At 37.6% G+C, this 26,584-nt stretch overlaps 1 protein-coding gene across 2 annotated transcripts in view; it reads right to left on the reverse strand.

Moving 5' to 3' along the window:
- Positions 1-26,584, reverse strand: part of PDE318 (P-loop containing nucleoside triphosphate hydrolases superfamily protein) — a 201,633-nt gene that overhangs the window by 53,305 nt on the left and 121,744 nt on the right. For both annotated transcript variants that reach the window (XM_089830202.1, XM_089830198.1), the window contains exons 7-8: positions 5,661-5,699; positions 5,492-5,563 (exon numbers count right to left, since the gene is read on the reverse strand). In XM_089830202.1, coding sequence (XP_089686328.1) covers positions 5,492-5,563; positions 5,661-5,699 — 111 coding nt within the window. The remainder of the gene's footprint in view (positions 1-5,491; positions 5,564-5,660; positions 5,700-26,584) is intronic.

The following is a 26,584-nucleotide window of genomic DNA, read 5'->3' on the forward strand; positions in this document are numbered from 1 at the left end:
TATTGGTTTAATCTTTTCTGCTCATTTTCTGACTCTCGCAGTTTCAAATAATTTCTTATCAAGCTGTCAATTTGCTCTTGTTTGTATTTGTTCTGCCAACCTCAGTGTTCTCTATGGAGTTCCTTTAGTTTGAATCTTTAGCCATTGTGCACCTTATGGCATATTCCTAGCATCAAGTTGAACCTTCGCCTTGGTTTGCACCTCAATCCGTTACTTTGCGATTGAGATCTTGTGGATTCTTGATAGGACCCAGTTGTTGATTTTCTCAGATCGCTGCAAGTGTAGTTGCATTGCCTTCTTGGTATATACATTCTAAAGACAACAAACTTATATTTATATACTAAAAGATTCAAGAGTCAAAGGAGGATCAGGAACAAAGTGAGAAAACATATAAAGTCGTGACTGATGATCTGCTCTCCCAACAGCAACTGTAGAATCATTGTGCAACTCATGTATCTCCACTAAATCAGGAGTGAACTCAACCCGCTTGCCTAAACCTGTGTGAGTGATCTGGTGTACCGATAGGAGATTAGTTGACAATGAGGGTACATAAGGAACATCATGAAATGTGTCATCCTCCACATCAACAGACCCTCTCCCACACACCTCAACAAGAGTGCAATCACCCATCAAAATAGAAGGCATAGTACACGGCTCCAAGGATGCAAGTTCTTCCTTAGATGAAGCCATGTGGTGTGAAGCACCCGAATCAAGAACCCAAGTGGATGGTGAGGAAGCAACTGCAAAAAGGGCCTTGCCCTTTCCTTTCCCCTTGCTATTTTCTTTTTCTTTGTTAGACCCTTCATTAGAACTTTGTTTGATAGACTCAAGAACACTGATATTATTCTTCTCAAGAATGTATGTTAAGTGATCAAATTGTTTCTGCAAACATTTATGTTCATCATGACCAAGTCTTTTACAATAGGCACATTTGACCTTTTCTTTCTTAGGCTTATCACCCTTGGAAGATGGTGTATCAATAGTTGTTTTTGAAGAAACCAACATCTCATCCTTCTTCTCCTCGCTATTCTTTTGTTTCTTGTCCTTACTATTGTTGTTACTACTTTGTCCTTGTTGTTCTTTTGTGCCTTGGTTGGCAGCCAAGGCATGTGACTTAGAGGACTTAAGAATGCCCATCTAGATTAGCTTGTCCTATTCTCGAGTGAGATTGACAGCAAAATCATCTAAATATGGCATGGTGAATTGAGTACCAAGTGCACCCTTAGTAGCATAGAAGGTAGAGACAAACACAGAATATTCTAAACTTAGCTTAGAGAGAATACTCAGAATCAGTTGTTCATCTTTCTTTTCAATTCCACATTGTTTTAACTGCAGCCTTAGTGATTTCAATTTGGTGAAGAAATCTTGGATTGTGTTGAAATTGCCTGGACTCAAACTAATTAATTCATTTTCCAACATATGACCCCTCATTGAATCTTGTGTGTCAAATAGTGTTTCTAGCTTTGTCCATACTTCATTTGGTGCATCCAAAGACTCAATGTGAAATAGCAAGTCAGGAGAAACAGACAAACACAATGTTCCAAATGCCTCATCACATTTGTTAAACCACTTAGGCTTATCTTCATCTTTAGCAGGTTCAGTTTCAAGTCCCATAGTTATCCTATTTAATCCAGCTTTCCTTAAGTGAATTGTCATGCGTGATTTCCACTCAAAGTAATTGTATGGAGTTAGGATGGGCATATTTGTTTGATCCATGATGAAGAAATGCAGAGAAGAAATGCTAGAAAGAAGATAACCCAGCCACGACAATGCCCCCCCCTCTTTACTCAATCAAAGAACCCCCCCAAAAGAAATATGATTTGGCACTTTATTTTAGTGCATTTACAACTACCACTAGAAAGAAATACTTAGTGGTCTTGATTTCAATGCATTACAAACCCTCATGAAGAGTAAAAGTGAAACTTGGGCACAATAATCAAGGAAACAAATAGCACCACTGCGATCTACTCGAAAAATCATGCACTTTCAAAACAAGAATCGCCTCGATACGAGGTCGAATGAGAAAGTTATGATCCTCCGAAGTTTTCAAAACGAGAACTGTGCACAGTCACGGCTGAGAATCTGCAATTTCTGAAGAATTCATGCATGAAAATCAAAAAACAACTCCACTAGTGGATAGAGCACAAAAAAATAGTCAAGTTCATAACAAGAATCATCAAAATCGGAGTCCGTATGAGCAAGAATGAGACATTTGAAAACTGCGTTCAAATCTGCGACTGCCAACGGAGAGAGGTATGGCTGTAGCTTTGCATGCTCGATTCTGCAAAATATACAGCTTGCATGCAAAATCTAAAAGATACCCAGATGGTTTTTCGGGGCTGCGAACAAAACCCAGAAAGCGTTTTTCTTGTAGTGTAAATTGGACGCCTTTAACAGTAAAAAACGGCTCCAAAAATTAAAAAACGACCCTAGCAACCAAAATATGACATGCAAATGTTGGATCAGCTTCCTAAGTCCATCAATGGTATGCTAGAACCTACAATACTGATTGAAAACTTCAAATATGCAAGTTGGTTGTCAGATTTGAGATTGAAACCCCAGAGAAAAACCGTTTTTGTCAAAACTTTTCTGATTCTCAGGATCATCCAAAGATGCAAGAGAAGAGCATACTTCATTTTTCAAAAAAACACAATAAAGTTTATTAGCCCCCGCCCCCCCCCCGAATCTCTCAAATAAGGAAACTAAAATCTACTCTTGCACATAAAAAAGCTCTGATACCATGTTAGAATCTGAAAAGATTAATAACCCAGAAAACTAGTGCAAAGAGTAAATATCTAAACTATAAATGCAAATGATACAAAATCAAAATAGCATCATAGAGTTAGTCTCCAAGAGAGTAATGCAAATGCTGGAAGCAAAATAGCATTAAGAGGACGCAAAAAAAAGAGATACAAATACAAGCCAAGTAGCATGCTTATATAGGCTAGGAAGAGGGAGGAGGTGGCAACACCAACCAATGAGGAGCAACCATCTATTGGACTAAAGATAGCAAAGTATCTTCCCAAGATAGCTATGGATGCTCACATGTAGGAAGGTGACACCTCACAACCATTCACCTAATAAGACATGCTTTATTAACCTAAGTGAGATTATTAAAAGTGTAGGAAAAACCTAGCAAAATAGGAAAAATAAAAAACTACACTAACATGACGAACTTTCTGTGCCACCGGCAACATACGATCTCCTGGGAGAGATCCCTCACCTGTTAGCATGAAATTTGTTACGAGTGGAAGAGGAAAGAGCAAAGACACAAAGGGAATGGAGACAACAAGTACTACAACAATTTGTGGAAAGGAGAACGAGGGAGTGCGACGAACGTGAAGATTCCAAAAAGGGAAACAAACATTAAAACGATTCATGCCCCTGATTCCAAATATATATCCCAGGCGAGCACAAGGAGAAGAAACTGAGGAAGAAGTTGCCTTGAGGATACTATGTCTCCAGCAGTAGCAGGAGAGATGTCGTAACTAGAAAGGACAAGGGGATTCCACAAGAATCCAGGAAGGATTGATCAAGAATACAATTGAAGGTATAGCAAATTTGGTCATCTCTGAGACACCAACAAGGAAGTTGGGATACAAAAACCCCGAGACACCGGCAGGACGAGACTTTCGACAAGAGCAAAGTCAAGAAGAAGGGGATACCTTCAGCAGTTCCTCCTCAAGGCATTGTTTTTGGTATTAATAAAGAAATCATTTCCTTGCCTACTGGTACTGTGGTATGAATGGTATATGTTAGGTTTTTACTTCATATGTATCAATTGAACTATTCTATGTGATTAGCATATCTCTGTATTTGTGAAACTTGAGGGATATTTCCATTCTACAAGCCATCTATGTGTGTCTAAGTTGTCCTAAAGTACGTGTCTCCAGCTCTACTTTAGAATAGCAAAATTACTCACAATCCCCATGGCGAATCATAGATATTTTGACACATCATATATACAGCCATATATGTGTGTGTAAGTTGTCCTAAAGCATGTGTCTCCAGCTTTATTTTAAAATAGAAAAGTGATACATGTCGCCTAGTAACTATGTTTTTTAGACACATACTTCATGTTGCCTAGTAACTATGTTTTTTAGCATCTATGAGATATTGGATAGTCCTCTTCAAATGAGTTCATTGACTTACACCATATGTAAGGCTTTGATAATATCTCCAAAGAAATAAAAGTTAAAACAGTTGTGGAAAGGCCTAGAAGTGGACAGCTGGCACAATAATCTGCAGGCTGTTCACTGTTAGGCCTTCTTGCAACCCTTTTATTTTTGTGGAAATATTACTAATGGAGACAAATTGTTGCATCCAATTTAAAAGTACAAATAAGTGCTTTGTGAAATATCATATGCTTACTTCGTTTTTTGCCTTTTGCCCTCATTCATGATCATGAGATTTCTGTGTCCCTTGATAAATATTGATGTACATTATTAAAATGGGCCTTCTCTACATTTCAAAACAGATGATCATGATGGCCAATGTGGATGGCATTCTCCTTCATATGGTTCAATAGAGCATCATCAGACATCTTAAATGTAATGTAAAAGCTTTTATAAAATGGAACTCTGGTTCCTTACAATCTTAATCATTTGGATTTATGAATCTGTAGCAAAACGCTTGATCTACCAGCCACAAGAAGATGCAAGATGCAAATGTATTGTGACAGCTACTAAATATCTCAAGAAGGGAGCCGAGACTCATGCACTCCAAACAAACTCAGGTCAAAGAACAGGCAAGCCTGTTCTCTAAAACATCATTTCAAATTTATGCACAATACCATTTTATTTCTGACAGATCAATTTATCACAAAGTTGTAGGATCTTATAATAAGGCCAAAGTAAATCAAACACGATATTCATCAGCCAGTGTTAGTTTAAAGTTTAAACTAAGGAGACCAGATTTCCCATAAAAGGTAGAGTTGAAAGGAAAATTGTTAAGTGAAGATCAAAACAATGGGCAAGATTCACAGATCACAGATGTGACTAGAAGCTGAAATCATAGATCAAAGTCTGATACTATCTACAAAACGGGTCTTCAAATTGAGAGAATGTTATATGTAGTTGCAGTAAAAAAAATTAAATATATTTATTTAGCATTTAACTTTCTGGTCACTTGTGGAAACTAATAGATTGCCTTCTTTTCTTCATTTTTTTCATCCTGACATCTATATCCCCTTTAACAGAAAGTAATTTCTGGTAAGAGAATCACCACAAATTGGTTAAAATATGTCAAATTAGTAAAATACATTTATCATCATACCATGTTCTCTTGCCTATAAGATCTTAGAAACAATTTTCCACTTTAGAAATCAGGCATAGAAACAAATTCACCTTTGCACATAAAGCTTGCAAAAATTTTACTTTTTAAAATCAAGTATAGCAGCAAATCTGAAAACAATTCACCTTCGAATATAGATCTTGCAGAGGATTTTGCAATTTTAAAAACAAACATGGCAACAAAACTGAGAATAATTTACCTTTGCAATGTTCAAGAGATCATCTACTGCTCCTCCATTATTCTGAAAAAGCTCTTCCATTTTTGAGAATCCCTGAACAAGATTATAGCATTTATAAAACCTCATACCAAAGATACTTAAAAGATGAATCATATGCATACAAACTGTGTTACACAAAGCCACAACTAACCTCACTTAGTCGCTGCTCTGCTTCGCGTCTTGAAATAGACTGCATAATCAAAAAATGTTATCGTTAGTTTGTTAATCAAAGTAGGAAAATAAGCATTATAATAATTGTAATGTCAAATAAAACAGGTTTCAGGAGGAATAAGATTGAAATAATGTAAGATACTTGAACAATTAAATCTTAAAAGAGAAGAAACATAGCATTACAAAAAAAGAAACAAATAATATTAATCATAAGAAACATCCATTCTGACAGAGAGAGAACAATCACTTACGAAAGGATCTAGTTAATCAGATTCACTATTCCATATTCTAAACCCAAAAAGCCCTGCATAAAAGGGACAAAATAAATTATTGTCTTGACCCTCACTAAATTTATCTATTTTTAAGGTCATTGATGTATTCCATTAGTTCATAAATGTTAATGTTATAGCTTCAGTTGGAATGAATGGACCTAGAGATAATCCTTATATGGTCATTGGTTGATCATCAATTAGACAAACTCTCCTCTCTCGCCCTCTCTCTCTTTCTCTCTCTCTATATATATATAGTTACATATAATTATGTTTATAGATATTATTGTTAATATATTATCTAATGATGATTAACTTATAATTTACCATATAGAGACATGTCTCCTCTTCTCATATTTATATGACATTCAAATCTGCATTTGGAACACACAGAAATAAATGGTAGTGTTATTACATTTGTAGAAAACGATACTATAAAATTACATGGTATCAAAGCTAGACTGCAAGTGTAAAAATAGAATCAAAGAAGGGGATGGAAATAACAGATGTTGCCAATCATTGGGAAGCTAGTCACAAAACAATGGACATCATGGCAACTATATCAGACTAGCATCACATGCATTAAGCATTACAGTCAACGTACAAACAAAGGGAATGCAAAGATGTTGAAGAGTCTAATATTGAGTCTTGTCAGAAAAAAACAAAGGAATATACCAAAATGGAGATTTCTACGGTCAACAAAGGCTCCAGCAATATTCTATATTGACGTCATTGATACTATAAGCATCAGCAGTTATTACTGAGTAGAAAATCTTCGCATACATCAGACACCAATATATATTTTATTAAATTGTCTATAGCTTGAAGATATGTGTATGGGGTCAATCTGATTTGACAGTGAACGGAAAATTTTCTGATTCACTACTTCATATTGATCTAGAAACAATGACCACAATCGAAGGAAATAAATATGAAGGGAGATCACATAAGGAAGCCTGCATGAATCAAAACGACAACATGGGCAAACAAGTTAAGACAGAGCCGCAAACCAATAAAGATTTCTATTCAATCATATAAGATGACTACCTCGAGACGATGGTTCGGAACGAGTGGAGACCATTATAGAGAAGATAAATATTTAGAAGAACATAGAGAAACATAGCCTGAACTGGAAAGGAGATGGTGAAAGATCCTTGATGGATCTCTGCTGCAAATCTGCTGTAGATCTATTTTATTTTTGTTTTTTCCTGTTTATTAATGTTTTCTTGTAGAACTAGACGGAAATGTAGAAGAGTTTGTTTGATTTTGTGTTTTTGATGATTATTCCACATAGAAATGAGAAGTAGCAAATGGCAAGAAAAGAGTCTGAAAATAAATAACAATATGCAGTAAAGTCAGAGTTGATACAAATCGTACCAGGCAGATCTCTGAATTATAGAGCCAAATAAAAGATCCAGTACATTTCCTCTAACAATGACGCCACAACTGGCTGATGAAAACAGGCTGATAAGATGCAAGAATCTACTGCTGAGTAACCGATTTTTCTATGTATCCAAGTGCTGCAAATGACAGAGTACGGCTGCAAGTACGGCTGCAAGAAATGGCAGTGTACGGCTGCTAGAATTCACCTCCCATACGCCAAAGAACATGCCCAACAAAACAAACTGTAGGCCCAAGCTGAAGTCGCGTCTACCTTCCTCCTGAATACTGTTGAAACTACTGACAAACCAATACCCAATGCTGCTGAGGGTTACGTCCCAACCAGCAATTACCCTGGGGTTTGCGTCCCAGAGTGCAAATCGCTCAAGCAGAGCAAATCTGAAAAGAAGTGTTTGAAAAATATGCATAATCATGAGAAATGGCACCCATCTCCTTATAACGCCTTGCAAAGCAATTCGAACCCTAAAGTGACCCCCAATTGGCGTTGGCTATAAAAAATGAATTAAATCTTATTTTAAAGTGACCATGTCACTAGAAAATGACCTTTTCCACCATAGTAATAAATCCGTTCATCGAATTGCCCTGAGACCAAAGAGGAAGATTTAGAGAATTTCAAGACCTTTCCAACGAGCTATCATAACATGGGATACGCATCCAGATGAGGCCAAAATTCCCTTATTACTCCAAAATGGCTATTAACTTAGCCTTATTTAAATATTAAACACTAACTTAGGAAATATTAAAAATGTAACCCAAATAGCCACAAACTGCCCAACTGACATCACAAACCATAAAATCATCCTATCCCCTGTCTGTGACTGAAGTCGGAAATCAAGGATCCTCTGGCAATCTCATCCCTAAAATCTAGGGATGCTCCTAAAATTTAGGAAATAAGCCCTATCCCTCTAAAACTAAACCCAAAGGGTCATCTCATGGAAACCCAGCCCTAGGCATGATCATACCTCCTAAAAAGTAGGAATGAACCCCATAAATGTAGGAACTGGCTCCTAAAAACAAGGAACGTCACCCAACTGATCAATACCCACCAGAAAACCAAGTCCCCAACACTGAATAACCATACTGGGTCTCTATCCAACCCTGTCAGCCTACAAGACCCCATAATAAGCTGACTCACATGTCTCTATTAGACTGAGCTAGAGCGGGGACATGACAGTCCTCCCCTCTCGGAGATGCTTTCCCACAAGCAACTGTAATGCAGGATGTTGTAAAATGCTCTAACCCTCCCAGGTGGCATCCTCTATGGGAAGATCTCTCCATCGAACCAAATACTCTCGAATCACCCTGCTTCTCAGCCGTCGTTCCCTCACCTCAAGAATCTCATCAGGGACCAAAATAAATTTACCTTCCTCATCCATAGGAGGTAATTCGGGTGAAACTATAATATGCTGTCCAAGGGCCTTTTTCAGGCAAGATACATGAAATACATTATGAACTTTGCTGCCATGTGGTAATTCAACCTCATATGCAACCTCTCCCACTCGCCTGAGTATCTTGCTTGGACCATAAAAACGTGGTTTGAGCTTCTCAGCTCCCCCCCTTTTTAGGGTGCTCTGCCGATATGGTTGTAAACGCAGAAAGACCATATCATCCACCTCAAATGCCCTCTCAATCCTGTGCCTGTCAGCGTACATCTTTTGCTAATTTTGGGCCTGCTGCAAATTCTCCCTAAGAGATCTCATGACATCCTGGTTCTCTTGTAACCAATCTTGAGCCAAGGGAACTCTACTATCACCAAATGCCAAATCAGTGAAAGATAATGCCTCATATCCATAGAGAGCTTTGAAAGGCGTCATGCCAATGGACATATGATGCGTAGTATTATAACAATACTCGCCCAAATGCAGCCAACGCACCCATGCTTTTTGCTGCCCTGACACATAGTTACGCAAATATCCCTCAACCCATTTGTTAACTATTTCTGTCTGCCCATCCGTTTGAGGGTGGTAACTAGTACTAGGTGTTAACAAAGTACCAGCTAGTGTAAAAAGTTCCTGCCAGAAGGAACTCATGAATCTTCTGTCCCTATCACTCACAATGGTCTTGGGAAGACCATGAAGTCTAAACACCTCCCTGAAGAACAGCTCAGCCACCTGCGATGCTGTAAAATCTAATGCAATGGGAAAGAAGTGGGCATACTTCATTAGCCTATCCACAACAACATAGATGCAATCTTTCCCCTGAACCCGAGGAAGACCTATAATGAAATCCATGGAGATCCCTGTCCACTTCTGTTCCGGTATAGGCAAGGGCTGCAATAATCCCGCTGGGTAGGTATGCTCCGACTTGTTCTGCTGACAAGTCATACACTCATGGACATGGCGTAAAACATCATCTTTGAGACCCTTCCAAGAGAACTTCTCACGTACCGCCCTATAAGTCTTACCATATCCTGGGTGTCCGGCTGTAGGAATATCATGGAGAGCATGCAAAATTTGTTCCTTCAACTAAGAACCCCAAACAAGGTAAACCCTGTCTTTATAGTAGATAATATCATCTACCAAACTGTATCTGTCATCCACTATCAATCCCTCCATAATCTCACAAGCATGCTGATCTTTGGAGTATTCAACTAAAAGTTGAGCCTTCCAATCTGCTGAAATCTCGCTCAATGAACATAGGGCAGCCAATGAAGGTTTCCTAGAGAGTGCATCAGCCACAGTATTATTCTTCCCCTTTATGAATTCGATATCAAAGTCATAAGCCTGAATTTTGCTAACCCATTTTTGTTGTTGATCATTGAGCTCTGTTTGATTTAGGAAATACTTCAGACTGTTATGGTCTGTTCTCACCACAAATTTACTGCCAACAAGATATTGTTTGAACTTGGCTAACGCATGCATAATAGCCAACATTTCCTTATCATAGGTAGAGTACAACTTTTCATTGTTTTGCAACTTCCTGCTCTCATAGGCAATGGGGTGTCTATTCTGCATCAACACCGCTCCTATACCCAAGCCCGACGCATCACACTCCAGGACAAATGGCTATGAGAAATCAGGTAGTGCCAAAACGGGGCAAGTACTCATAACCTCCTTGAGTCTATCAAAGACCCCCTGTGCTTGTTCTGTCCATCTGAACGATCCTTTCTTTGTGAGATCTGTCAAAGGTGCTGCCAGCTGTGAGAAACCCTTCACAAATCTTCTATAATAAGCACACAATCCAAGGAACCCACGTAACTCAATAATGTTCCGAGGAACAGGCCAATTCTGAATCGTCTGAATCTTCTCTTCATGCACCTTCACTCCCTCAGCATTGATCACATGACCCAAATATAACACCTTCCCCAATCCAAACTCACATTTGGAAAGCTTAGCAAATAGAAACTGACTCTCCATTATGCTAAGTACCTCCTCGAGATGTCTGAGATGGTCCTCCCAAGTACTGCTGTAAATCAATATGTCGTCAAAAAACACTAGAACCGATTTCCTCAACTGCTTGTTGAAGATATGATTCATACAGGACTGGAAAGTAGCTGGTGCATTGGTAAGGCCAAAAGGCATTACCAGAAACTCATAGTGCCCATAATGACAACGGAAGGCGGTCTTGTGTACATCCTCTGCTCGTACACTTATCTGATGATAACCTGAACGAAGATCAATCTTAGAGAAGTAGACAGCCCCATGTAACTCATTTAACAACTCATTAATGCGCGGAATGGGAAATCTGTTTTTTATTGTCTTCTTGTTCAAAGCTCTATAGTCTACACACATCCGTAGAGTCCCATCCTTCTTCTTAACAAGCACTATAGAAGAAGCAAAGGGGCCGGACCTAGGTCGAATGAAACCCATGTCCAATAGCTCATGAATAGTCTTCTCAATTTCATCCTTATTGGCTCTAGGATGATGGTATGGGGTAGTAATCACTGGCTTCGCTCCATCCTCCAACTCTATACCATGCTCAAACCCTCTTTCTGGTGGCACTCCAAGAGGTATATCACCAAACACTCTACTGTGATGATCCATCACTGACTGAATGTCCACATGAAATACATGGCCATCCTAAGATATGGGTGTTTTGGATTTAACCAAACAGTGTGTAGCCCAAAGCACATCATTATGCCTAAGGATGGTCTCCATCCTACGAGAAGTCACCTCCCTGGGTCCACCATCTGACACTGCCCTAAAAATCACCTTTTGCCCACCAAAAAGAAACTCTAACTGCATACAGTGGTGATCAATAATGTAATGCCCAATACCCTTTAACCACTGCATGCCCAAAACCACATCATAATCTTCTATAGGAAGCACATAGAAGTCATCAATCAAAGTAATCTCCCATCTGAATACTAAGTTGTGGAATCTGCTTGGTACAACCCAAAATGGCACCATCAGCCACCTTCACTCCAAAACTACCAAACTCCTCGTACTGTAAGCCACGCCTCTCAACTAATTTTTGATCAATAAAGTTATGCGTAGCACCTGTGTCTACCAAACTGGTGATCCGCTTACCCTTAAGTGTACCTTTCAACCGGAAGGCATGAAACTTAGGATAACTGAAGAGGGTAGCCATAACTACTTTAGTTGATGCCACAGGCTCAACGGTGTCTAACTCCAACTGTGTCGAAAACTGCTCAACATCCTCTGTATTATCCTCAATATCAGTATCAGGAACCTCCTCATCCCCTAACTCAAAAGTCACCTCAATCAAATGAACCTTTCCCTTACCCATGCAACGGTGTCCTGGTTCCCATGGTTCTTTACAGGTAAAACACAACTTCTTCCTCCTCAATTCATTCCTCGTCTCCTGATTCATCCAAGGAGTTTTAGATGAGGTCCCTCCTTTGTTCTATGTCGTATTGGCCTTCTGTGCAGGCCGTGAATCTCTAAATGGTTTCTTATCTGCCTGATAAGAAGTGGGAACAGTATCCAATCTCAATGTCACATCAATAGCCTCCTTAAGAGTAGTTGGTTGGAAAGCACATACCAATCCTTTTAGTCTATCCTGCAAACCCTCAATGAACAACATCACACTACGTTTCTGGGGCATATCCGGTACCATAACTGCAATATGCTGGAACTCATTAATATAGGCTTTTGCATGACCAGTTTGTTTAAGGTGAGCCAACTCCCTGTAATAAAGTTCTGTATCCTTACGGTCAAATCGTGCAATGAGTCGCTCGGTGAACTCAGCATAGGAGTGAACTAAGGCGTGATCCTGGGTGACCAATCCATGGTGCCACCAATCATAGGCAATCCCCTCTAAATGCAACACAGCAAACTGAATAGCCTCATGCTCAGGCACGGGCCTCAATGAAAGGTATATGTCCAGCTTGTGGACCCAAGCTCGTGCACTAGTGTCTCCTGAGCCATTATATGGGGCCAATGTAATCTTCACAATAGCTCTATTGAGGTCATAATTCTGCTGCTGTTGTGGTAGTCTATTACTACGATCTCCCCTGAACCTGGTGGTATCTCTACGCTGTGCACAATACTGGGGAAGAGGGAAAACGTCCCTAACCTCAGGAGGTAGAGCTCTCCACTCAGCTGTGGCCGCCAAAACTGACTCCTGAAACCCCAGTTCTAGTGGTTCCACCTGCGCTGGCCGTTCACCTGGTATGAATTGGGGAAGCAATGGCCTATTCGTAGTAGGTGTACGATGGCGATGCAACCTACTGGAATGAAGGGAGCTCCCAACTGAAGAATGGGACTGATGGCTGCGCTGACTACCAGCCACTGAAACTGATCTACTTTGCCTGCCTCTGTGTCCACCCATCTCCAAACGCTCCAAGGTATCCTGTAACCTGTCTAGAGCTTGAGCGATCCTGGGCTGAGTAGTGAATAGGGTCCGCATCATCTCTCTTTCTTCTGCCTCTGTAGGCATGCCATCACCAGCAGCACCCTGTGCCTCACCCATAGCTAGTATCTGTGCGTCTCTAGCGGCCTCTGCTTGCCACTGGTTTCTCCTGCGCTCGTAGAATCTGTGTATTTCTCCACCAGGATGCATAGATTTGAATTCAATCCACCAACTAGTGACTACCCAGATGCTGAAATGATTTATCAAAAACTTTTATCCAATACCCAGATGCCAAAATCTGTTGTGACAATTTCTCACAAACCCTACAGGCTGGCAAGATGTAAGCTCTGATACCACTGAAAGATCCCTGATGGATCTCTGCTGCAAATCTGCTGTAGATCTATTTTATTTTTGTTTTTTCCTGTTTATTAATGTTTTCTTGTAGAACTAGACGGAAATGCAGAAGAGTTTGTTTGTTTTTGTGTTTTTGATGATTATTCCACATAAAAATGAGAAGTAGCAAATGGCAAGAAAAGAGTCTGAAAATAAATAACAATATGCAGTAAAGTCAGAGTTGATACAAATCGTACCAGGCAGATCTCTGAATTATAGAGCCAAATAAAAGATCCAGTACATTTCCTCTAACAATGACGCCACAACTGGCTGATGAAAACGGGCTGATAAGATGCAAGAATCTACTGCTGAGTAACCGATTTTTCTATGTATCCAAGCGCTGCAAATGACAGAGTACGGCTGCAAGAAATGGCAGTGTACGGCTGCTAGAATTCACCTCCCATACGCCAAAGAACATGCCCAACAAAACAAACTGTAGGCCCAAGCTGAAGTGGCGTCTACCTTCCTCCTAAATACTGTTGAAACTACTGACAAACCAATACCCAATGCTGCTGAGGGTTACGTCCCAGCCAGCAATTACCCTGGGATTTGTGTCCCAGAATGCAAATCGCTCAAGCAGAGAAAATCTAAAAAGAAGTGTTTGAAAAATATGCATAATCATGAGAAATGGCACCCATCTCCTTATAACGCCTTGCAAAGCAATTCGAACCCTAAAGTGGCCCCCAATTGGCATTGGCTATAAAAAATGAATTAAATCTTATTTTAAAGTGACCATGTCACTAGAAAATGACCTTTTCCACCATATTAATAAATCCGTTCACCGAATTGCCCTGAGACCAAAGAGGAAGATTTAGAGAATTTCAAGACCTTTCCAACGAGCTATCATAACATGGGATACGCATCCAGATGAGGCCAAAATTCCCTTATTACTCCAAAATGGCTATTAACTTAGCCTTATTTAAATATTAAACGCTAACTTAGGAAATATAAAAAATATAACCCAAATAGCCACAAACTGCCCAACTGACATCACAAACCATAAAATCATCCTATCACCTGTCTGTGACTGAAGTCGGAAATCAAGGATCCTCTGGCAATCTCATCCCTAAAATCTAGGGATGCTCCTAAAATTTAGGAAACAAGCCCTATCCCTCTGAAACTGAACCCAAAGGGTCATCTCATGGAAACCCAGCCCTAGGCATGATCATACCTCCTAAAAAGTAGGAATGAACCCCATAAATGTAGGAACTGCCTCCTAAAAACAAGGAACGTCACCCAACTGATCAATACCCACCAGAAAACCAAATCCCCAACACTGAATAACCATACTGGGTCTCTATCCAACCCTGTCAGCCTACAAGACCCCATAATAAGCTGACTCACATGTCTCTGTTAGACTGAGCTAGAGTGGGGACATGACAGATGGAGATAAGAACACAAATATTCTGAAAGAGATAAACTCATCATTGTTTCCCTTAGAATTAAACGATATGTATTGGTGGACGCATAGGAACACAGGATTCAGAAAATAACAATTGAATCCCAGTCAGCAGCAAAACAAATAAAATAATTAAGTGGAGACAAACGCTCAATAACAAGATACATCAACGCACATTCATAACCCATTGAAGTGGGGTCTTAGCTGACACAATCAAATCCCCTGTATTGGGTGTGTAAAGACACAAGGTGGAAGAAATATAGAATTTAGAATACAACACCTTTATTGGATGTCAATATATAAGGAACCTTACAACCCCTAGCATTCACCATACGCAGAAAATGAACAATAAAAGGAACATCGGCTATATATGGAAGGGCATTTCTACAGCCAAACAAATGTATCATCAGTGTTGTTGTGTATTTCTTAAACAAGAAACACACCTCTTTAAGTATAAATTGTATTGCGAATCATCACAAGAGCCGCTGGAATAACAATGAATAACATGAGATGAAATACATATATGGTAGATGAGCCAATCATAGAGAATGGAGGTATCAAACAGATATAACAGGGGCAATTATATGACTGCACGGCTATGCATGAATATAACATCAGAAAAAAAACGGGGGAAGAAACAGAATATATCAGAATCACAAGAAACATTAAGGTAGACGAGAACACACTACAGAACACACCATGATTATTTGTCATACATTCACAGCAGCAGGAAGATACTTTACCATGGCCACAAATTGTTTGGGATGAAGTTGATGATAAGAGGATAATATTAATAATAAGAGCCATTACATCTATCATAAATAGATATGAAATTATGTAACATAAAAGCATAATAAAAGAAAGATCATATGAACTATTATTCTTAGTCAGGTATTAATTCATAAGCGGTGGATCTGCATACAAGTATATTGTGAATATAGCATTTTATCAAGTACAAAAACAATACCCTCAATTTCTAAGGATACTATAATAGATCACAAGATCGAATATTAAAATCAGATTAAAGGTGACTGGATAGTCATGAATACAGTGGACAACTAATACCTCACCACATCATATTTGATATGCCCTTACCCTCCATATCAGATGATGAATTTAGAAACTGTTAACAATTCGTAGAGGAGCCTTTCAACAACATTAGAGCATTGCAATTTGACAATAATTAATGACAGATAAAGTAAACAAAGATCAACTCGAAAGATTGTGCAAGATCTTGAACTTAATGACCATCCATGTTTAAAATAATGAAGAAGAAGATAATCTATCTGTGTATGGGAAAATTGTGAACAGAGAATTATATTTGTATTCCAATTCTATCATTGTTATTACACAAATAAAAGTGAAATCAGGAATTGAGATTTGTAAGAATTTGATTAATTGTCCCTAAATATCAAGGGAGTATAATAAGGGAGACCCAATATTAATTTTTCTTGCTAGCATCCTCCCACCACATGGTTATTTGATATTCTCTATGATAAATCAGTATTTTGATACCAAATTAGGGCCGTTATGATGAGTCCTTGTGATATTATTGTGTGGAGTAAGTAATATCTTGAGCAATCCCATGACCTTATTATATTTTTTGAGATAGTGAAGTATTAGCCTTTGTTTTGATGTCCACTGTTATTAGGAACACCTACATTGTCTTCTCAACTAACAAAAGCATCCACATCCATGTCCATGGGCATGAACATTCCTTGACATGTTATTAGTGTTGCGATTTATTTTTTTTTATAAAACCTTGTGTTGCTTCTAAGGACAACAGTGCAAAGAATTTGAGAGGAAGAGATTGGGTTGTTATCTATGTGCTTAATATTTTCTGGCAAAGCATTTCCTTGCCAATTCATCACAATCTTCAAACCACTAATGAGAAGGCCACATTATTCTTGAATGTAGCAATTGTAGAGTTGTGAGGGCTGAATTACTTGGGCTAAATCAATTGAGCTCATTTGGCAAGAACTATGTCCTTCTGGAATGTGATCCGTGTCCATAGAAAAACAACTTTATAAATAAAAAGAAGTTTCTCATATCTGATGTGCTGTAGAATTGCTGAAACGATATGAGTGGGAATTTTACATTGTGGGGAGCAGGGGCGGGGGGGGGCAATAACCAATGTTTCAGTCCCATTTGACCATCTTTAAAAAGGGAAGATATTAGGGAAGAGACATCATCAGAGTTTCAAATCTGAATCATCCTTCGATTTGATGCATATGGGCGTTCATTAAAGCAACTTGTATCAAGGATGCACAAATAAGTATTCATTAGCTTTAAATATAACATTTATTTACTCATATTCTCTCTCTTAATTGTAATTCCATATGTACTATAAGAGTTATCTGCCTTGATCTTTTTCTTTATGTCTGAGGATGCTCTTGTAAAAAAACAAGGTTGGTACTTTATACCTACTACCAAATATTGTGTAGACTTAATCTTATGACAGTAGCTCCAAAGAAGCTATGATCTGGAATTTATTAGTGATCTAATGATTAGGCTGGATAAAGTGAGGGTCTTGAAGAGAATATATTTGATGGTTGAGATTATGAGTATCCTTCTATACAAAGAGAGAGTTTGTCACTTCATTAGAGGCAACCTTGTGTGAGGAGGTCAAAAGGTTGATATCATTTTTGGAGGGAGTCTGGCATTACCTCAAAGGTAACCTTGGATTTGAAAAAGTATATAGATTGAGAAGGAAAAGTACTATAATATCCCCAATTGGTTATAACTTCGTCAAACACCAATTTCTTCTCTAGTTCAATTGTTTGACATTTCGTCAAACACTTTGCAAGCAAGCTCTAATACCACTATAATATCCCTTGCAATTTTGATTTTAATTTCCTGATTTCTAACCTAAGAATTTCATCAAACACTTTGCACACAAGGGATATATTGTAGATCTAAAGTCTGATTTCTTTCCAAAATGCCAAACTAAAAGAGATATGCTTGCAAACTCCAAATGACTAATAATGGCGATGCAAATATTTGTTATGTTACTCCAAGTTTCCAGGACGAGGGGATCGGAGGACGGGGAAACGAGTTTGCGAGACGGTTTCTTTTTTGCAAGAACAGGGGACGGCAGGGGACGGCTATATATATATATATATATATCTGAATTTTCAAATGTATTCATCAATTCTACATTCATCACAGCAACATAGTTTAAAATTATCAATTCCTTTCATCAAATATTGATTCATCAATGATCATAGGGCATAGCAATCAGCATCTAATTGAGTCGTCATAGAAAATTCTAAAAAGCATCATTTTCAATCATCTAAGATGATTCAAATAATCACTTTCAATCATCATCTAAGTACTTACAATACCATTAGTAAGTCATGAAATAAATCAAATGAGACAATGAAAAACATCAACTTTCAAAAAAATGAAAACATTGAAAAGTTAAGACTTAAACAATTAAACTTTTAAAGTATCAAGTTATCAACCATGTCTATCAATGATCATATTGATGTATAATCATTCCATCAATGTATCAACTGAGATGTTCCTTACTCGAAAGGCCACTAAAGGTACCAATGTGTATTGTGATAATTTGTCAAAAAAAAAAGGGTTTGCGACTGACAATTGGGTGAGGATGTGATAACTTAACAATTTTATTCGTAAATAACAGTAGCTTCAACCATATTCAGAAAAGGAAATCTCTTTGTAATTCGAATTAGAAATTAAACAGATAGCAATTAACAACTGAAAGCAAGAAACTTCTGAACTTAGTTTTTATTAATAATGTTAGAAACCTGCGATATCTTGCCTCCAAGAAATGGCACTTTTTCCTGATTACAAACTGAATATCAATGCAGATGTCCAAACTGCCGCACGGGTTTCTGCTGTCGACTGTCACCACGACTTTGTGATTGGATCTGTTAACCAGAGATGAATTTTCGAACTGGTTCTCATCCCGATTTCAGCGTCCGCTGTATTTGATTATTTTAATAATTCGCAACCTGCAGAAGGGTGCCCGAGCTGTTGGAAATTAAGTCCGCTGGATGTCAGGAGGTCTGTGGATCACAAGGGAGATGGAAGCCGATCTGAAAAAACGTATATACCTTCGCCCTCTGTAGTATTGATTCTGGAATCGGGAGGCAAACTTGCGAATAATCTGAACCCTTGGTCTAATCACTGATTCCGCTAGCTCTTTCGGTCCGACTCCAGGGATGCTGCGTCTCAACTTTTAATGTAGATCGATGATTATATATACTTCAAACTGCCGTTTGAAATGAGGGATATTCGACTTCAGTCCTGGCTATTGAAAGAACAAAGGTAATCCTATACTGCAGCAGTCTCCGTGTGGTGATCCGGCCTTAGGCACGAAATTATGCCCTGATGAAATGACTGTCGCGTCACCTCCAATTTGCAATAATTCGGGTGATATTCCACACCCTCAAAATTGCCTATCAATGGGAGTTTTTCGTTCCCAAAGATAATTTGAGAATTTGCAGACCAAATGACTACAAATCGCTCCAACTGGAATAGAAATCGAATCCACAAAATCGCTTGTCCAAATGGGTGCCTCCTGTCCTCTATTTATTCACTTTTTGAGAAGTCACTAGAAGCTTCTAGAAGCGTCTTTTATAATATCTTATTATAATGCACTTTATTATAAAATAATTAAATAAATAACTTTATAAAATTAAAAGTGCAATCTCAATTTAACATTAGAACATGTAGGCCCCACTTACTGGATGTAGGATTAATTATACTCTCCGAGAGCAAAAATGCAACCATCTGGCAACGGGATGACTCTCTCTCCAAAATCATTTGCCTACGAGAGCCGATGATAGGCAAATCTATTGTACGAATTGTGTCGCTAGAAAGGGGACATGACATCAACTATCAATGATCATATAATGTCAAGAGAAAACACTTCAAGTCTAAAACATCAAAATCAAAATGAAAGCAAAGATACTATGACAGCTGCCCCTAATCATCCATATCAAAGTCACTATCACTATCATCTTGAGCCTCAAGGGATGCATCATCCAATGGAATGCCAAGCAATCCTGGCAGTATGTCATCCTCATCAACCTAGGTGGTGTCCTCCGGATTAATATCCCACCGTAAAGTTGGATTCTGTCGATACACTAGAGTCCTACGATCCTCAAGTCACAGAGCACTATGCACAGCCACTAACTTCTCCGCTTGTTTAGAGGTAACCCTATTCCTCTTCACGGAGCGGATAAAGCTGTATGTAGACCAATTCCTCTCTACAACAGAGGAACTAGCTACCTGTGAGAGGAGACGAATTGCAAGCATCTTTAACTGTGGTGCATCTGATCCATGCCATTGCCACCAACCAACGGGGCTTTTCAATGCCATTACTGCTCTATCCACCTTTGCCTCTGTTGTGCCAAAGGTTGGACCATCAAGGTTTGTGAAGGCAACCCATTGCTCTCAAAGTATACTAGATTCTTGAGACGAATACATCTTTTGAAGGGCCTTCATAATACCACGTCTCACCTCATCATCCTCGCTAGGAGCACACCTTCCAAGCCTAGGCACCATTTTGGATTTAGTGCATAAGCTGCCATGTGAAGAGGAGTATTCATAGTATTCCACCTCCGCAAGAAAATTGGATTAATGTACTCCTCATATAAGACCAAATCATTATCATGAGCCAATATTATTTGCTTCATCTTTTGAAGCATGCTGTCTATAGTCTCATATACCTCCCCAAGGCTAGGAGAGTCTATATCAACATATCTGATGACATCCACAATAGGAGAGATGATTGAGCAAACATATCTGCAATGAGAATAAGAAATGCCAATTATATATTTTTAAAAGTAAATAACTGAAAATCAGAATCTTTTAAATTTAAATCAGATTTTAGAAATTTGAAAATTGAAAGGATTTATGAAACTTATGATTTCCAAGTGAAAATGAGAATCAACAATGTCTTACTTCATAGTAGACCACCAAGCATCATCAAGAATCCTTTGTTTGATGGCTTTTCCTTCAATAGTGTTTGATGTAGGCCACTTATTCCACTCTGAATTCACTAACATTTGTTGTAGAGCGTCATGCACCTCAACCATCCTCTCTAGCAGAATGTAGTAGCTAGCATATTTTGTCTCTACAGGTTTGAAAAATTCCTTCTTTGATACGTCCTAAAGAGGGCAAGTGAGGTATGGTGGTTGCAAATAAACATTTGAATCTCTCTTCCTTGTGTCACCACTTTTACCCAAAACAATTTTCCCATGTCCTTCAATACATTGTTCAATGCATGAACGCAACATGGAGTCCAAAAGATGTACTTGTAAGCACCCTCCACCATCATTCCAGCCAATTTGCACACGTGTTGAATCAGTAATCACTTGAACAACATTTGAGGGCCCAACCTCCTCTATGGCCTCTCGTAGAATGCCAAATTGAAAATTTCCATCCTTCCGTTTCCTTGAACAATCAACTGCCTTAAGAAAATAAAAGCCAGCTGCAGATGTGACAATGACATTGATAAGTGACTGATGTCTAATATCAGTCCACCCATCCATCACAATGGAACAACCAGTCTTCATCCAAGTACGCCTCATATCCTCCATCACCAAACTCACCTTGGAATATGCTTTATCAAGGAGGGTAGTGTGTAGTTTATGATCTCTAGGGGGTACTACAAAGGGCCTACTGAACCTGCATCTCTAATCATTTTCTTGAAGAATGGTGATCGGGCCACATGAAATGGGATGGCATGGGCATAAAATAAGTTAGCAACTAAACAATCTAACATTTCTCGTGCTTGTGTATTGAACAAATCTGTAACTGACCCTAGCTGCCCACTATCACTAGCCTTCCTCTTTCCCTTTTCATTTCTTTTTGTTCCCACACTGGTAAACACACTATCACTGGATGACATAGAGTGAGTAGTAATACCATGAGTAGATAATTGTGAAGGTGGAGGCATAACAAAGGGCAAACCTTTAGATTTGTATTCAGCCTCCATGTGCAATCTATAACACTCTAATTTAGCATCCTCCTCTAATTTTTTACAGTATTTAACTCCTTTGCCCTTAACCCCGAAGAAATGAGACCACACCCATGTGTAGCTCCCTCTAATTTCACCTTCACACACGACATTTATAAATCCTACTTCCACCTGAATTTTTCTTTTTGACATCTGTTGGATGAACAAGGCAAAGTAGAGGCTTTTTAGGATTAAAAGGACCTCGTGCAAAGTCTTTGAGGACAACTGAAGGTATTTCAAATTTGTTTGTTATATCTCTTGAATCACCACCACCTGCAATTCCAACTTTTTCACCCTGCCATCTTTCATCACTACTAGAACCATCAGTGCTGCTATTGCTCATATTTAAATTTAATGGAGATCAAGAATCTGAAATTTAACAAAAATGAAAATGAAAATCAGACTTCTCTCTCATAAGTCATGACATACATTAAAAAATTTGTAATAAATATCAAGAACTTTAACACAATAAATATTAAATATTAATCTTAGAATACTTTAACATTAACATATTATCTTAAAATAAATAAATATGGATCGTGAATAAAATAGAAAATAGAACAGGCTCTTCTCTTACAAACCCAAACTCAGAATGAAACCCACCTGGATACAAGGGCTTTTCCCCGCAAACCAATTATATGGCAAAAAGGTGATCTTATTATCAAACAAGAAAATGAAATTTACATATACCTTGAAGAGATATATTCCATGATATTCAAGGTATTTTCTCATGTTATTCTGTGCTCCTGCTATTTCTTCGTTTCCATTCACCTAAGTTAGACACCAGTTCACTTTTTATTTACAACTTGAGACAGAATCCTGGCATTCCCTACTCTCACACGCAAAATTCACTACAACGTATTTTATGTACAAGATACCCACTACATCAAGGACTTGTGCTCATAAATTAAATTAGTTTTGAGATACATAAAAGTAATTTCAGTTTCTCTTGATTGCCATGAATTTTATTAACGATCCATACTGGGGTCTTTGTAAAAGATCACGTATGTAACACAGCTCAATTATGGTGTTGTATTAGGGTTTGATGCTCAGCTATCTTGCCTTTCATGATATGAAATATGATGACAGATTTTATCCCTACAAAAATGAGCAGTCTGAACTATGTTTGGAGTCTGGACAGTAACCTATAACTTGCGTAGTTAGAAACAATCCGAATTATGTTTGGACGCAGCTTCAAATGCGTGCTGCCCTAGTCTTCAAGACACGTCCACCCTTGCGTGCTGACCTTGCTGGTGATTTGCTTCTACCCTCCGTCCAAACTCGACTTGCATCCAAACCGACTTGCAAAAAAATCGCCCCCCAAAACAAACTCGACCTGTTTAAAAGTGAAAAACTCGGCTCTTCAACCCTTCAGCGCAACTTTGTCGGGAAGATGGGAAATGAAAAATATTTCCTCACTAAAGTTTTAAAGTTTTAAACATTAACAAACTTAAAAGCTAGACATATAAAAAACATTAAAAGTTTTTTTTTAATATATTTGAAGTTGGACTCCCAAAATGCGGGGCCCGTAGGTGGCTTATTTAATTTTTGTGGTAAAAATAAAAATCGAAAACTTTTTTAGAAGTCCCGGAAACCTCTAGGAAACGAAAATGCAGTCCCCTAGACAGTCAACAAGTTTCGGAAACTCGTTGATCGTTTCCTATGTTTCGGGGACGCGTTTCCGATTTTCCTATCCAGGTGGGGACAGCTTGGAAACATTTCCTGTCGTCCCCCTGTCCCTAAAACTGCCCCCGTTTTCGAAACCTAAGTCTTAGAGGTGGAAATGCGTCCCCAGGAAACATAGAATATTTGTATTTTATTGGAACATATAAACATTGGTTACAACTGAGAAAATATGCATCTACATCAATAAGATATTAGGGCAACAATTTTGATGTAAAACTTTGATATAAATCAATTTACAAATGATCTCTAAATTCTTCACATGCCCTAAAATATTTAAATCTATCCTCCATGCAATACTAAAAGAGATATGCTTGCAAACTCCAAATGACTAATAATGGCGATGCAAATATTTGTATTTTATTAAAACATATAAACATTGGTTACAAATGAAAAAATATGCATCTACATCAATAAGATATTAGGGCAACAATTCTAATGTAAAATTTTGATATAAATCAAATTACAAATGATCTCTAAATTCTTCACATGCCCTAAAATATTCAAATCTATCCTCCATGCAATACAAATGAAATAGATAGGAACCTAGAAAACTGCTCAAGGGAATCTGGAATTTTACTATAGCAAGTTCCTATAGCAGCAACAACACTATAGCGAATTACTCTAGCAGGTCACAATAGCGACAACACTGTAGCAACGATCCTATAGCAATGACACTATAGTAGCGTCACTGTAGCAGTGTTACTGAGCAGCATCACTGTAGCAATGTTACTATAGCAACAAAATTGTAGCAAAGTTACTGTAGCAGTATCCGGCTTATTCCTTCAATCTTACTCCACAAATTTGGCCCTAGGTCACAAATTTGGCACAATGAAAAGATTGATTTGTCTTCTCCAACAGCCGCAACCCTTCGGAAGATATTTCACCACCTCAATTATGCAAATCAATGGGAGTGTGCATTCCCAACAATCAATGTAGCAACTACAAAAACCCTTGGCTCTACAAGTTATTCAATAGAGTAGATGGCAACGCATTCGATGATCAACAATGAGGTTGCCCTCCCTATTTATTCTTTTCCTCCAATAGTTGGACCTCCTAGAAGAAATAAAATAATATTTAATTCCTCCTTCTAGAAGATTCTTTTAATTTATTTAATTAACTTTAGTCACTTTTAATTAAATTAATTAAATATAGTCACCTTTTAATTTTAATTTATTTAATGACTTTATAAGAAATTAAATTAATCAATTTCTCCTTATTCCTTCACTTAGCCTTCAAAGAATGTAAAGGCTAAGAACTCTATAGAGGCTAAAAAGATGGGGACACTACAAGTTTGAGGTAAAATTCCTTGTGAAAGAGAAGTTTGAAGTAAAAACCCTTGTTCCACCCTCTAGGAGCAGCTATGGTAGATCCACCCTCTGACTTCATTTATGGTGGATATCATGAGAGTTACTATTTTGCATATGTGGATTATGTCATGAAAGGTGACGATCATTCATTGATGTATTTGTTTGGTCGCTATTGTAAGCTGACGGCCTTAACAATAGTTTGACCTGTTATCATGATTGACTACATTAAGTTGTTGTCCCAGAGTGTTGGATATCATGAAGAGTGTTGAATATAGCATGATAGACTACATTAAGTTGTTGTCTTGGACTGTCAGAGATCATGATACTTGTCATGATGGAGAACATGACACAATGATTACTTATCATCTGATAGACTACATTCAGTTGTTATCCGAGAGTGTGTCGAAAATCAGATAACTCGTATCCTTCTTGGATATAACATATTGTTTTGGTAGGCATCATGAACATGATGCCAGTGCACATACCAAGAGAATAAAATTGTAACTGATATTTCTTGATGAATCATACTTCGGACAATATTGAAAGATAACATCTAAGTTGATGGATATATATTGATATCCTTATATATGTCATTCCAAGAATATCATATTGAGATGATATCTCTCTATATTTTTGAGAGCATAATGTGTTCTATAACAATCCTCCCTAAGAGGGAGTGTTGAAGTTGTAACTTCAGTCAGATTGAATAGACCTAGAGATAATCTTTATGTAGTCATTAGTTAATCATCAATTAGACAAACTCTCCTACACACACACACATTATATATAATGCATATATCTATGTTACATATAATTATGTTTATATATATTATTGTTAATATATTGTCTAATGATGATTAACTTATAATTTACCATATAGAGACATGTCTTTTCATGAGACATGTCTCATCTTCTCATATTTATATAACATTCAAATATGCATTTGGAACACACAGAAATAAATGGTAGTGTTATTACATTTGCAGAAAATGATCCTATAGCAATTAACAACAAAAAGCTTGCCGGAAATTAAGGGTTTCACTTTCTTCTCAATGTCCTCTTTGACAAAAAGAAGCATCAGATTAAATGTTTAAATTAACCCTGTTAAACATGAAATGATCTATGAGTTGATCTTAACTAGGGTAATCTTTAAAAAACCCCACTCCAAAAAAGATATAAAATATTGGTGAATCTTTCATTGTTTTGAAAAAAAAAATATTTCTATTCACTAATCTTTCAATTTTTTTATTTTAAATGTTATTTATATTGGCGATTATTTTGAAATCATAATTTTTGAATAGAAAATATTGGTGAATCTCAATAATAATAGAAATTTCATTAATCACCATAGAATATTACAAATGAAAATTGAATATTTTTTAACCCATGGATTATTATGAGGATCATTACATTCTATTTTAAATCAATAGTGAAAACTAAATATTGGTGATATATCCCTTAAGTAACTAATAATTATGATAATTATTGGTGAATTAATATTAATTTCTCCAATAATATATAATATTTAAGCAAATCAAATCTAATCATATATCAAATATTATGCTGAATCTTTCAACATAAATTTTTTAATAAAATAAATTGAGTGATTTTAAATATTTTATTACTCAAATTTATAAAAATATGGCAATTTAGGTTGCATTAAATCTTACATTATTAGCCAAATTACCAATCAAAATTTTT

The sequence above is a fragment of the Cupressus sempervirens genome, chromosome 1 (assembly GCF_028749045.1).
Source record: "Cupressus sempervirens isolate cs-2001-9-10 chromosome 1, ASM2874904v1, whole genome shotgun sequence".
Classification (NCBI taxonomy): domain Eukaryota; kingdom Viridiplantae; phylum Streptophyta; class Pinopsida; order Cupressales; family Cupressaceae; genus Cupressus; species Cupressus sempervirens.